Source organism: Nelusetta ayraudi, unplaced genomic scaffold (genome assembly GCF_046127955.1).
Source record: "Nelusetta ayraudi isolate G7.1 ecotype Tasmania unplaced genomic scaffold, CSIRO-AGI_Nayr_v1 ptg000011l, whole genome shotgun sequence".
Taxonomy (NCBI): domain Eukaryota; kingdom Metazoa; phylum Chordata; class Actinopteri; order Tetraodontiformes; family Monacanthidae; genus Nelusetta; species Nelusetta ayraudi.
This window is the reverse complement of record NW_027466061.1, coordinates 17,851,835-17,865,000: the sequence shown is the minus strand read 5'-3', so window position 1 is coordinate 17,865,000 and position 13,166 is coordinate 17,851,835. Positions and strand designations below refer to the sequence as shown.

At 46.2% G+C, this 13,166-nt stretch overlaps 1 protein-coding gene across 6 annotated transcripts in view; it reads right to left on the bottom strand.

Moving 5' to 3' along the window:
• agap3 (ArfGAP with GTPase domain, ankyrin repeat and PH domain 3) overlaps window positions 1-13,166 on the bottom strand; it is a 115,983-nt gene that overhangs the window by 67,648 nt on the left and 35,169 nt on the right. Inside the window, exon 1 of one of the 6 annotated variants that reach the window (XM_076021578.1) lies at window positions 8,538-9,228. The exons of 1 other annotated variant lie outside the window; for it this stretch is intronic. In XM_076021578.1, coding sequence (XP_075877693.1) covers window positions 8,538-8,658 — 121 coding nt within the window. In that variant the 5' untranslated portion in view covers window positions 8,659-9,228. Of the gene's footprint in view, window positions 1-4,819; window positions 7,155-8,537; window positions 9,229-13,166 lie in introns of those variants that run through there. 4 more of the 6 variants (XM_076021581.1, XM_076021579.1, XM_076021582.1 and 1 more) reach the window with 4 other exon arrangements.

Below are 13,166 nucleotides of genomic sequence, written 5' to 3'. Positions count from 1 at the left end.
CCGAAGAAGCAGATACCATCACTAATTGGGCCGCGTAGACTCCGTGTCTCCAGTCAACAAGGTGTGGAAGATCAGGTGAACCACCAGCACCCCCATGCACTTCCTCCACACATCCAAACCACAGCAAGGTGCAAGTCAGAAAACCGGCAGCGATCGTTGCAGATAGCTCGTTCATTGCAGCAATGGTGGTTTCCCTTTGTGCCTGAGGAGATTCCAAAATGAGTAGACTGACAGCATGAACATTAGGGTAACCACTGCCACAGCAAGACACACGTTTGTTTTATCCCCACAATTTATGCCAAGAGAGTGCAAGACCCAGCTGAGCACACAACAAAGCAAAATTGTCTTCATCCACAATTCTATATATAGCAACCCCCCCCCCCCAAAAAAAAATGTGACCGTCTACGAAACGAAGCCTGTGATGATCTGGATGTCTCACTCGTGTGAGAAGGGGAGAAGGGTTACCACAGAAGGGCCCTTTCATTGGGCTTTGTGTGGAGCGGAGCTAGCGGTCTTCAAACAGCACACCTCACGCAGAGACCACTCAGTGCAGGTTGGACGTGTTGGAACACGAGCAAAGGCAAAGTATCTGATGTGGGCTTCTCAGCGCAGGGACCTGAGGGCGCTACTATGCCGAATAAACCCGCGCTGCTCCGTTTAGATTGTCTTATCTCGTTGTTTATAGACACTGTTTAGAACCATTTCTTGCATTTTACTGGATGATTTGCAAAACGGATGGAACGATTCTTACATCCTATCAAACTCACGTATCCTAGTAAAAAATAAATAAATAAATAAAAAAAACTTTAAGGGGAGGCAACACCTGGAAGATGATTTGGCAAATTTTCTTTTCATCAACCAGACCCAGCAAGGTTTGTTATTATCGCACCATCAGCCACCGGCCCTTTGGCTAGCTAGCCACAGCGTTTGAATAACCTCGTACCAAAGCCAGTAGGGGGAAACATATCAACCAGCTTTTAGTGTTCTGCGTATTTGTTTCCACACGCATCAATACGCAGCTGTTCTGTTGTTTACAGCTCATCGCAACTACTTTTTAGAGAGTTGCTCAATTCAGCCGCTCGGCAGCTGACTGATCATGGAACGAATCCAAGACAAATCCTAAACCCCACAGAAAAAGCTCTCCATTGGAATTTGGCTAGATGGACAAGCAATATTTCAGAGCTGCAATTTGAACAATCCAGCTGCTGTACAGGGTAATTTCAAAGCATAATTGCAAATGATTTAAAAAAAAAAACAAACAAACAAAAAAGAACACATCAGCGAACATCAACGAAACCAAGAAAAACAACACATGGGAGATGTTCCAGAAAACAACATTTGGAAATCATTAATGGATGAAGAAATAAACAGCAGCCAAACACCGGTTTGCAACCATGTGAAACATGTAATTTGTTTATTTCAAATGCTTTGGATATTAGCTTTGTATCTCATCTTGTACTCCTATTAACCTTGATCTATCCCTCTTGCGGAACATTTTATTATGTTGTCACCGGCACTGTAGTATGAAAATGTGCACGTCCTGGTGAACAGTAGAAATGGAATGGCACAAGCTCAAGCACAAGCACATTTTAAAAACAAATTGCACCAATGAAAATGACACCAACTACAAATTTCAAAACGGGTTTCAAAACAATTACAAATTATTATGCTGCTTGGAGTTTTGCTGTCCTTGGAAAACATACTCCAGAACCATGATAGTATTGTGCTAAAAAAAAGGTGGGGGGTCGAAATTAAATTCATGTGCTCTGCGAACGTCATTCTTGAAAAGGCGAACGTCCCTACTTGACAGTGGTGTCCCAGAATGCCAATGGAAATAGAAAAGCCCCGCTGTTTGTTGTGCTTTTTGAGGGGACACCAGTGTCTTTGTCTCCATGAGGGGAAAACTGTGCAGCCAGCTTGTTTGTTAGGTTTTTCACTTCACTGGTCATGTCCACTCAGATCAAACTGATCGCACAGTTTGAGGCCAGTGAAGCACAATCATCCCCCTCCTGCTTATTCTATTTCACAGGGAATAGAAAATGCGATGGGAGCAACTCTGCATGTATGGTGGTGGTCATGGTGGTGTGGGTGTGTGTGAGTGTGTGTGCAAGCAAGTGCACATGTGTGTGTGCGTGCATGTGTGTGTGTTGTACGTGTACGTGTATGTTTGCATGCATTTTTATGAGCAGTGGTTTTTCAAAATGAAAGAGCACAACTCTGAGGTCTAAATTTCCACTCCAACTCCTACTTTTAAACCATGGTTTCCCACTGCCATAAATTACAGAGAGAGAATTTAGCAAGCAATTAGTATTTCTGGGCCCTTTTCGTTTCTGCTCTCAAATTCCAAACAACATTCTTTGTCTGACATTTTTTTGTCTGTCTTGAAATGGTCCTGGAATCAAGTGGTGTCCCAGGACATCCTCTTCCTCGTCTGCAGCCACTGACGCACTGGAACCCTGTCAAAAACTCTGACATCTAATTTTCTATACCTGCAAACACTGATGTCCTCTTTCCTTTCAAAGTGACAAACACATTCAACTCGGGGAAAAGGTGAATATTGTTTTGCATTGAGTGGCTTCTCTGACATTAAGTTTTTAAGGAATTGTATCGACTGCATGGTATCAAACAAGTTCCTCAAAAGTAATTGGACAGGCTGGCTGAGGGAGAACCACAGGTTTACAAAATGTTCACGTATTCATCACTCATTTTGGTAAGAGTTAAGCAAGGAATGTGTCAGATTTAGCATACATTAACTCGCATGAGGGAACAACGCTTCAGAAAGAGCTGCATTGTCATTGCTGTGATAGATAGATGGATAGATGGATCACCTGACCCCAAACCTCCAGAACCCCTTAAAAGCTTTAGTAATAACACAGGCATTCACAACCACCAGCTTCAGATACGACCGAATGGTCTGTTTGCACACATGTTGGCAATTACAATGAGCTAAATGCAGGGATGAGGCTCACCTCTCACTTCATGTGAGGAAAACATTAGCCCCTCACTCAGACAGCAGGATGATTTTCAACCAGAACAAATTCCGGAACAAAATGTACCCAAACCCAGTAGGCTGTGGCAGACTCTCAAATATGTTGCTAACAGGTTCTCCCTTGCCAGTTCTCAGACAGAATCACTCCGATGTTTTCAATTTTCTTGCAGCAGTTTAGAGGGCAAAGTCAGGGTCATCGTCTGTCATCATTCCTTTGCTGATCTCTCAACTCCGGAGGTAGAGGCGGAATGGGCGCACACGTTTTTAAGCGTCAATGTGGGTATTTCAGGGTAGGCAGATGGTTTATAACCACATTCCCAACACTGTCACCGTTGCAAGAGCCCTAAGGCAGTAGAAAATGTCTCCAACTCATCACTTCATCATCTTTAATAAATTTTACGTGAGCATGAAGAAAGCAAATTGCACACTGGCAGGGAATTTTTCCTTCCAAATTGTCACCCGATTCTCATCTCGTGAAATATTCCAAATAATTCAGCCGACACGAGCAGCATGCATCGATGAACACATCCGGACCAGCCACCCCTCCTCCAGCCTAAATACCCACAGAGCGAGAGCTCCCATCTCAGTGCATGGTTCACTGATCACTCATGCCTCCACAGGCACAACGCCGCTTTGTTTAAAGCACAGGTGGGGGGAGCGGGGAGCGTCATTTGCACACCTTAAAAAGCCCCCTATACCCCTTCGCCAACACACTGAAAAGCTCAGGGTTTGACACCAGGAAACCCTTGACAAGTGTGTTTGTGTGTGTATGTTTAGTGTGGGGCTGGGCTTCAACTTTCAGGATTTAATTTAGTGGCAAACACTTAGGCAGGTAGCAACAGGCAGCCAGAGTCCCACCCACAGCCACGAACACATTTGTTTACTCGTGCTGAACGGCGCACCTACATTCCTAATGACTGACTGACTGATTGCAGTTGAAAACATGCTAAGCGCCACGTGAAACTTCCCCCGCGGGGAACGGGTATCCTTGGCAACGTGTCATCTGAGAATACAAACAGACCGGTAGCTTGACAATGTTGACCCAAGGGCCCATTATGGGCATTACGCTTGCATGAGAGGCATAAAGTACGCGTTTTTGCCATTGCGCAGGTTGGTTATGCAAGAATCAATAAGTGCAAGGCAACATCGGTGAAGGAGTGTGGAGCCTGACATGCAAAACATTTTAGCCAAGCTAGAATTCCACGCTATTAATTCAGGTAATTAAAAAAAACGCTTTCTGCCTTCACTTCCACGCAACTGGACAAACATGCCAGCGTCAGAGTTAACCTTTTGGTAACAACGGTTAAGTCGTCGTCTCCTCTCATCATCTCAGCTTGTAAGCTCTCTTAATTTAGCCCAGATAGGCTGCCAAACACACCCCCATTACAGCCACTAATGGCTTTAATGCTCGCGCTTTAAGCATTGCCACTGCGAGGCCAACAGACAGCATTACCGAGTCTTCACGTCCTGTGTCTGGGTAAAACCAGGACAGTCCTGTGGCAGTGATGCCATTGTAAACCATGTCATTGAATGTATAATCCCGCTGCCGTCATTTTAGGTTACAGTTGACACCTTTTAATTAACCTTACTTGTCAGGTGAGCTGCTTACATGCACACTTGAATAACACTGCCGTGCCCCCCCAAAAAAAGAAAGAACAGACATTTTTTTGAAAACCATTCAAACTCATAACTTCCCCATGTGTTTTTCATTTGCTCCCCCTGAAACCTTGAGTGTTTCTCTTGTTCTCTAGGGCTTTTGCGAACAGTAGAAAGGGCAATGAACAGGCGATAGAGGAGAATAAATAAATTCAGCAGTGCCGCACATCTTACCTTGACCTTTTTTGGAGCCAGCGGCTGCCAGAGTATCTATGGTGACAGGCTGTGACTTATTATTCCCAGTGAGGGGATGTTGGCCAGTGTCTTTACTCTGGGACAGCTGGGTTTCACATTTGCCAATAACAGGCGGCTCTTTCCTCCTAAAGCGGTTTGCTATGAGCTGCCATATGCTTTGCTCTTCCTGTGCTGGTTTAGAAGAGAGTTTTGTTGGGCAGAGGGGGACCTCCATGACCTTGATTTTCCCCTTACTCTGATACTGGATGTACTGTACCCCACCATCCTCAGTCTGCTCACTGGGAGTTGGAAGCATTTTCCCTGTGAGGTAGGAAAAAGGCCGCGGAGGCATAGTCGCCTCTTCAGATACACTGTTGGTCTGAAAGTGCTCCTGTGATCCAGCTTCAAACCCTAAATTGACCTTCTCCTTGGGCCGCGTCCTCCTGATTCTAAGACTTAGGCTCCTTCTCAAAGAGCTGAAGGTACCTTTTGGAGCATCAGTCTTGTTGACTTTGGAAGAAGATTTGACATCCCTGTCCCATTCCTTGTCTCTGTTTTTCTCTTGAGGTACTTTGCTGAAAAACTTCCAACGGAAACCCCCTCTAAGAAAGCCTCCATCGCTGGCCGTCTGACTGCAGCTCCTCTGGCTGTCCATCTCGTCGTCAGAAGCCTTCTTCATCAGCTCCAGTACGGTCATGCTGACAGGCCGTGGTTTGCAGCTCCTCTGGTGGAGCCTGGGAGTCACCTCTCCTGGGACCGAGGGCCGCTGAGCAGGGCTGAGTCCATCCACAGCCCTCAACTCAGCCTTCCTGCTTCTGTACTGCTGCTCATTTTCTAAAACCCCTGCCCTCCGGAAGACACAGTGGTTACGAGACTCCAACTGGACCGGTCCGGGCCCTGCCAGCATACATACGCTCCGTGGCCTCCGCAGCCGGGTCTCCGGATCCTCTGCAGAATCTCTTCCCTGCTTGACTGCGTCGCCATACATGCTCAACGTGTTCCTCGCCAGCCGGGTTTCATTGTGTCGCGGCCTTCGCAGCACAGCGCGAGACAGTGAGCTGTGTCCCGCACCAGGCCCAGGTTCCCCATGGATGAGCCCTTTGGTGTGGAAAGTGACAGCACGCAATGATGAGCCCTGGGTGCGCTGTGCCCGGCTGTCTCTCTGAGCGGCTGCTGCCTCTGCCACGTTTCTTTCTTGCGGCGGGTAGTTACCTGACTTCTTAGAGGGCTGAGTCCAAAACCTGTCTGTCTTCATTTTTCCCTCCACCTCCTCAGACTCCTCCTCATCTCTTCTCTCTTCTCCTCTACCTGCGCCGGCCTGGGAAGGCCACCTGTCGAACTCGAGCCGGGTTCGGCCCTGCCTGGGGCTCTTCTCCATTGGCACAACACTCATGACCTCTGCTGCTGGCTGGCACTTTTCCACCAGGGTGTGAGGGACCAGGCCCATTTCCAGTTCTGGCGAGAGTGCATCTTCTTGGTTTTCTTTTAAGACTACAGAGATGTGATAGACTGTTTTCCCCTGATTCTGAAGGCCAACTGCTGTGCTCCTCGGGCTCCCGTCCACAGTCCCACTGCTGAGGAAAAGCATTGCAACCCGCTCAGAGCGATTCACGCACGCATCGTTATTCCTGCTTCCGTGCCGACATGCCACACGAGCCAGTGGTCACATTGTGTCCAGGAGTTGTGAAGATTCAGCTAATAAAGTCCTCCAAGTGAAGTCCAAATTCCTGTGCCAGGCATAATCCTTCACCTTTGACATGGGAAAGGACTTCAAACGAGTGAGAAGCAAGCCTTGCTGCCACCTGCATCCACCGGTTCCTTTAATTCCGCAGTCAAACCGTTGCTGCTTTCTCTCCAAAACTTTGCTTTCACTGCAAAGCCAGATGAACAAAAGCAAAACGTGTTATCCACCTTTTTCCTTTCACCCTAAAGTCACATCCGCGACGGCTGCAAAAGTCTCCATTTAAAAAAAGAGAGAGAACAAAACAAAAAGTGAATCATCGTTCTTCTTTGGCAAGTTGTGAACTGTGAGCAATCCTTGTTGCTGGTGGTGCAGACAAACCCCTTAATCTCTGAGCTCTTGCCATGCAGAGCATGAGTGGAGTGAGTCTCTGCCTGAACTTTCAGCTGCCTTCCCACCCCTGGGACACATGGAAAACAAGGAGTGGATCCCAAAGGCATTAAACACGCCCTCCTGATTTCTCAAGAGCCCCTTGCACACCAAAGAGACTCAGAGGGCCAGAATGGGAGAAAGGGCTGTATGTCACAGCGGTGTGTTAACAGTTTGAAGATTACAGCACGACTGCACACTTTATGATCTTCTGACTAAGGCCAAAGAACGAAGAGCGGTTCACAACAGTACAGCAGCACTTTTATCCAGTCCAGTGACCCACAACTTTTCCAGAACTGGGCAGGGAAATATTGTATATTTAGGTTACAGAGGCACAACCAGGCATCTCTGACAGACAAAAATGCTTCCTTTTTCCTCCAAGATGCAGAGAGACACAGCTAGACCCTACACTGGTTCCCACGCCAGCCCACATACTGTGAAAGAGCATTAGCCTAATGGAGCAAACGGCCTTTCACATTTTACTGCTCTATTTTGTCTCTTCTGAGGTGAAGGTGCCACGTCATGCATTAGTGAGCCTGAGACACGGCCATCAAACACACATTCATAGAGTTTACAACCATTATCGAAGTCATGCCATTTTTTGCCTGCTGGGCTCTGCAGCACTGTGGTTACTGTGTACCTAGAATTGGAACACTGCCCCCCTGTGGTGAGGGCGGGAAATCTTTGCTGAACATGCAGACCATTTGAATATGACTGAATATGAACTGCATGAAATAAGAAAGGAAAAAGTTGTTGATAATAAGTTATATTAGGAATGAAATTCTAAGATTTCAAGGGCATCAAAACCTGGAGCAAAAATGTCAGAATGTATTCTGTGTTTAAACATGAAGAAGAAACAAATTTCACCATTACACTTACAGTAACATAATCTTTTTCATTTGTAAACAACATGTGCAGTATCTGGGACATCTTACATCCCAGTATATTAATTTCTAAAGAGATCAAATAAGTAAATGATATTATCATAGTGTCACAAGAATTATTATCAGAATTGAAATTGTAACTTTTGCAATTTTTGGTATATCTTTAAAAAAAAAAAAAAAAAAACATCAATACATGATGATACATAACATTTTAACTTCTCTCAAAGTCTGGCAGGAAGGAGCAAGATAATGTCATGATAATAAATATAATAAAATGGAGCTGTGTTACTTTGGTTTAACTGCAATGCTGAAAGATGCAGCTGAAACATCACAGCTGCATTGTGCTTCCATTGTGCTTTGTTTATCTAAAGAAAATGCCCTCAGGCTCTCAAATCGAAGCTGTTGCGATTTTTATTTTCCTGGGGGACAGAAAGGGAAAAAAATGTTTCAAAACAACACTAACTGCAGCCTGAACAAGTGAAATTCTCTGCCATTTCATACCATGTACGCCAGCTGATAGCAACAGCTATTCTTGCTGTTGAATAGCAAGATGGGCAAAGTAGACGCCGCGTCTACTTTGCCCATCTTGAGTTGTCATCTTCCTTTTCAGCACACAGAGGAGCCACACAAACTCACAGAACCAGGGTTTTATCCCAAATAACGGAGGTGAAGATAAAGGGTTTTGTGTTACTCAACCGTAGCTTGCTGTGCCGGGTTCTTTTACCTGTGTCCAGGAAGTAGGGGTTGGGGATCATCTGAGACTCATCATCAAGCAACAGGTCTCCCTCATCCCACTGGGTGTGCTGGTTTCCAGCTCGTCGACGACTCCCAAAGCACAGCAACATGGTGCGATGAACAAAACATCCACCGACAAAACTTTTTGTTAAAAAAGAAATTATGTTTTAGTCCGAACTGCTAGCAGTGTTTTCATTCTGCTCTACTTCCTTTTCTTCTTTGTGGGAGAAAATCACAACCTCAGCTCACTTCTTAGCTCTAGCGTGTGAGAGCCAGTTCACTTTTGTCCGTTGAAAGCCTTTTTTTGTGCACGCGGACTGCATCCTGCTGTGCTCGTGATGTGCCTTCCATTCAGGCCTGATAATGTGGTTACCAGCCGACACCCTGGTTGCTGGATGGCCAAGGAGAAACAGCTTGGGGAGGCTGTGTGTCACGGTCCTCTTAGAGCTGCTTCCTACTGGAAACTCCAATTGCAGGTGTTTGTGAACAGGGTCCTACCTGAGAAACCATCCTGGGATTAAAGTTAATCCACTGTCCAGTTGCCTTTGATGCTGTTCGGTCCAGCGGAAATCGGGGCCCTGGGGGATGATTCCCGAGAATTCACAGCGCTAGCTGAAGTGACAGAGCTGCTTGTGTGCGTCTCCTGTCCCACAACTAGAGGTTTTCAACTGCGCTGTAACAGTATCCTGAAGGCAGCGGGGAGGGTGTTTCAGAAAAACTGGATTAGCACGTTTTGAGGTTCCCAAGTCACCCTCCTCCTCCTCCCCTTTCTATGTGCGAGTACACATGTGGCAGACTGCGGCCAGATGTCATACTATGCGTGTGCGTGCGTTTGTGTTATCTGTTTATCTGGGTGCGTCACTGTTGAAAAATATGATCGCACTGCTGTTGTTTTGCCAACATGGCTCAGACCCGACTTTGTCCCTGTCACTTCTGTGGTAATGGAAAAAAAACGTCTTGTCACCGCCGTCACAAGAGTCAGTGAGTAAATACCTTCTCATGTGCATCATCTGAAAGAATTCTGATATTGAAAATGTCCCAATCTAGACATAGGTGGAGGTGATTCCATTCAGAGCAGGTCACCGCACCTGATGAAGCGCTCCATCCTTGTTGAATTCAATTAGAGTTTTGGGTCATTCATTTGGAGCAACATGATTACTGCATCCCGAGGTAACCACTCACACCACTAAGGAAAGTAATTTAAAGTTTGCATTTTGGAAAAAGAAAAACAGATTCTGAGTTTTGACACCATCCCAGAGAAATATCATATATTTATAATATATATCATAGCACTGTGCAATGCGCAATTTCAAGAGCTGTGTCACCTTTTTAAAAGCTCATCACGCAGGACTGACACATCTGAGGAGCCGTCATAACAGACCGGCAGCCCTGCTGTATTATATAAGGGCACAGACACTATGGGCGACAAACACCGGGGTTGTCTAGCGCCGAGTCTGACGCATCCCGGCTATATGAGTAAAGCTTACTAACCCCTTGTCGCGTTTAGAACATGAGTCAGCGAGAGGAAGACAGCCGAGCAGGCAGGCAAAGCCGTTTCGCGGCAGTTTGCGGGAGCAGCATATAAAGAACAGCTTTGTGGCGTGCAAAGGGGGAAGAGAATGAGTCTTAGGATAGGAGGCGGTCAGACAGCGGTCCTGCCTTTTTACATTTTGTGACAGCCAGGTGCCACTGACCTCATTTGCACGTGCACAACAGCACCACCAACATGTGTCATTGTGCAGGATTTTTTAAAAGGAGCCGGGCCATCAGTGAAAATTAAAGCCGTTTGCTGGGAGCTTTGCATGACAGATCAGAGTCAAAGCTTAATGCAATGACTCAACTCGGTGTTTAAAGGCCCAGTGTGAGACATTTAAAGGGACATGTTGGTGTTTAATGGATTTCTTTTCTATTTAAAAATCTGTTTTTAGTAAGATAAATTCATATTTTCTTCATATTTACATGAAGCAACACTACACTTGTGAGGGCCCCAGCTGTCTCATATCAGACGCTACAAAATCCTACACACTGGGTCTTCAATTTTCTTTTTTAAAGCGTATTAATACCATGCTGACAAGAACACATCAAGCGGGGAGCCTCTGGAATAAGTAGAGAAAATTATTCAAGGCAATCCGTGAATTAGACCCCACAGAGTGAGCACACACAGCAAACGACCATGACTTGTTAACCGACGCCGTCTTCAAACCCATGATGCTGAAAGCACAGACGACTTCTGGGGTCATCATTTCTTATTTAATTTCCACTTAAGCTGGCTACAAACACTCCATTTATTCAGCCGTGAGCTTTTCCAATGCAAACTATGGTGAACTATTTGGACACGCTGAGGTGAACACGTGGAAGAATGCAGATTGGTCAAAGGGCTTGTGGTTCACTGTATAGGCATTTTATACATGTTTATGAGAACAAAGGCATAAACAGTGGACAGTGATAAAATAATGCAATAACCACATCTAGGTATAAGGATAGAGAAAAACTTCAGTGTTAAGCTTCTTGCCAGTTGGTGTCATAAAGGTTGTGAGCAGTTAAGAAGAGGTTTAAAATGTAGCATTAAAATAAATTACAGAACATATCTAAATTGTGTCCATAAAAGTAGTAGTTTCTTTCTACTAGTTTTTAGCTAATAGCAATAATTGACACAAAGCTTAATTTCTGTTAAGAAAACTACGCTTTGAAAAAAAAAGAAAGGGGCTTCTTTTTAAAGAAGATGATTTTAAATATGTGTCCAAAGGTCTGATATACTGGCCGCAGCATGGCGGAGCATGTGTTGACAGCAACAGTAACAAACACTACTTTCTTGTGAATCAGTTTGGAGACCTTCTTTTTACACCTTTGACTGCGACCTTATTCGTACATTTGTTGCATAAGTATAGGCTGTTAAAAAGGAAGTCCCCCTGGAACGCTACTACTTCCTTGGGCGTGACCAGTTGAGTCTCGGCGTCAGAAGAAGCAAACAAACTGGTCCGTCAATCAGCAAAAATGCAGCGAGGCCGCGTGGCGTGATTACAGGGAGCTTGCACATGTGACTGCCGCGGCCCTTTTCATGAAACAAGGCGGCTGCGCCTCAACAGATTAGCATCTGCTTACCGGGGGTATATTGTAAACAGGCTTGCAGTTTGGTTGCGACAAGAAGAAGTCTGTGCATTTGTTGCAGTGCACATGAAAAACAAACAGAGGGGGGGGATAATGCCTATGCATGGTCCCCACGCCCAGTGTTTAGACAGAGCCCTGGCCGTTTCCAACGCACAGCGCATTCAACAGACGACGACGCTGCCTCCACACTGAATTACTGCTGAACTGAAGTCAGGGGGATCGTGCACAGAGACAGAGAGCCCGCAGACGGCAAGGAAACTTTATGATAATTACGCTTGCAGTAGTGGTATTCAGCGTGGGCGTCAAGCCTCTTTAAAATTCAGCTGCACCAGCGACGAGCGCACGTCACCGCTGCTCCTGCTCCACTGCGGAGAAAATGATAGGTTCGAGGACGTCTGTGGGAGGAGGTGGCCGGGGGAGGGGGGGAATGAAAAAAAAGAAAGAAATTCCAGACGCCTCTGTCTCTGAAATTTGTGTCTTAAAGAGAGGTGCGTGCGTTTTTTTTGCTTTTGTGTTCTTGTGCAGCCTGCGTGAGAGACGAGGCAGGGACAAAGGATGCGGGACTGGATTGAATGGGGAGGGAAGAGACTGGATGTGCACGGGTTCATGGAGCCGGTTGAGCAGCTCGAGGCTCCCCCTTTGTAATAATTAAAGATGTTTACCGCCGATGCTCGCGTTTCTTTTGATAAATTATACACAAGTGTCGAGCATTTCGGAGCCTGCACCTGCAAAATGTAAGGGAAGAAGGAGAGGTGGCAAATCTCGCCTTTCTTCCCCCCCCAAAAAAAGACAATCGATTGCCTCAAATATCACAACCAGGCTGCTGGTCTCAGCGCTAACACTCGCCTGACGTGCGAGGGCAAGTCATTCCGGGTGCAACGGCTGAATGGGGGAAGAAGAAGAAAAGGGAAAAAGAAGAAAGGTCACGGTGTGGCTCCACAGGTGGAGAATTCTCACACACCGGAATGCAGAAGACGACAAAATGACCAGTGAGGGGACGTGGGAGGAAGCTGCAGGGAGAGAGACGAACAGTTTTTCAGAGGCAGGTTTGTGTGGGCTGGTGGCTCCCAGTCCTCCTCCTCCTCCGCCTCCTCTTCCTTCTCCTCTACACACATTCGTTGGCAAACCCCCACTCACTTCTGCTGTCATCTTTCAAAACTTGCGCAAGCAAATTCAGTTTTTATGCAATTGCTTTGATGCGGCAGCATTACATCCCCTAATCCGTCCTCTTGGAACGTGGGAGGACCGCTTTCCCGCTCCATTGCGCAAGAACAAAAGAGGCACATCCTGGGAGATCATCGGGGAGCACGGATTAGGTACGCCAGATTTTTTTTTTCCTTAAGGGAGGGGATCAATTCACTGAAAATAACCACTAATGATGCTGACAACGGGCCGGGTGTTAAGAAGGTCGGAGAAAGGCCTCGTCCCGCGGGGGGAGACGTGGTTCACCCAATAATCAAAATTCAATGAGCATCTACTTGAGTTCACGACGAGGGGAGGCAGAGCCGCC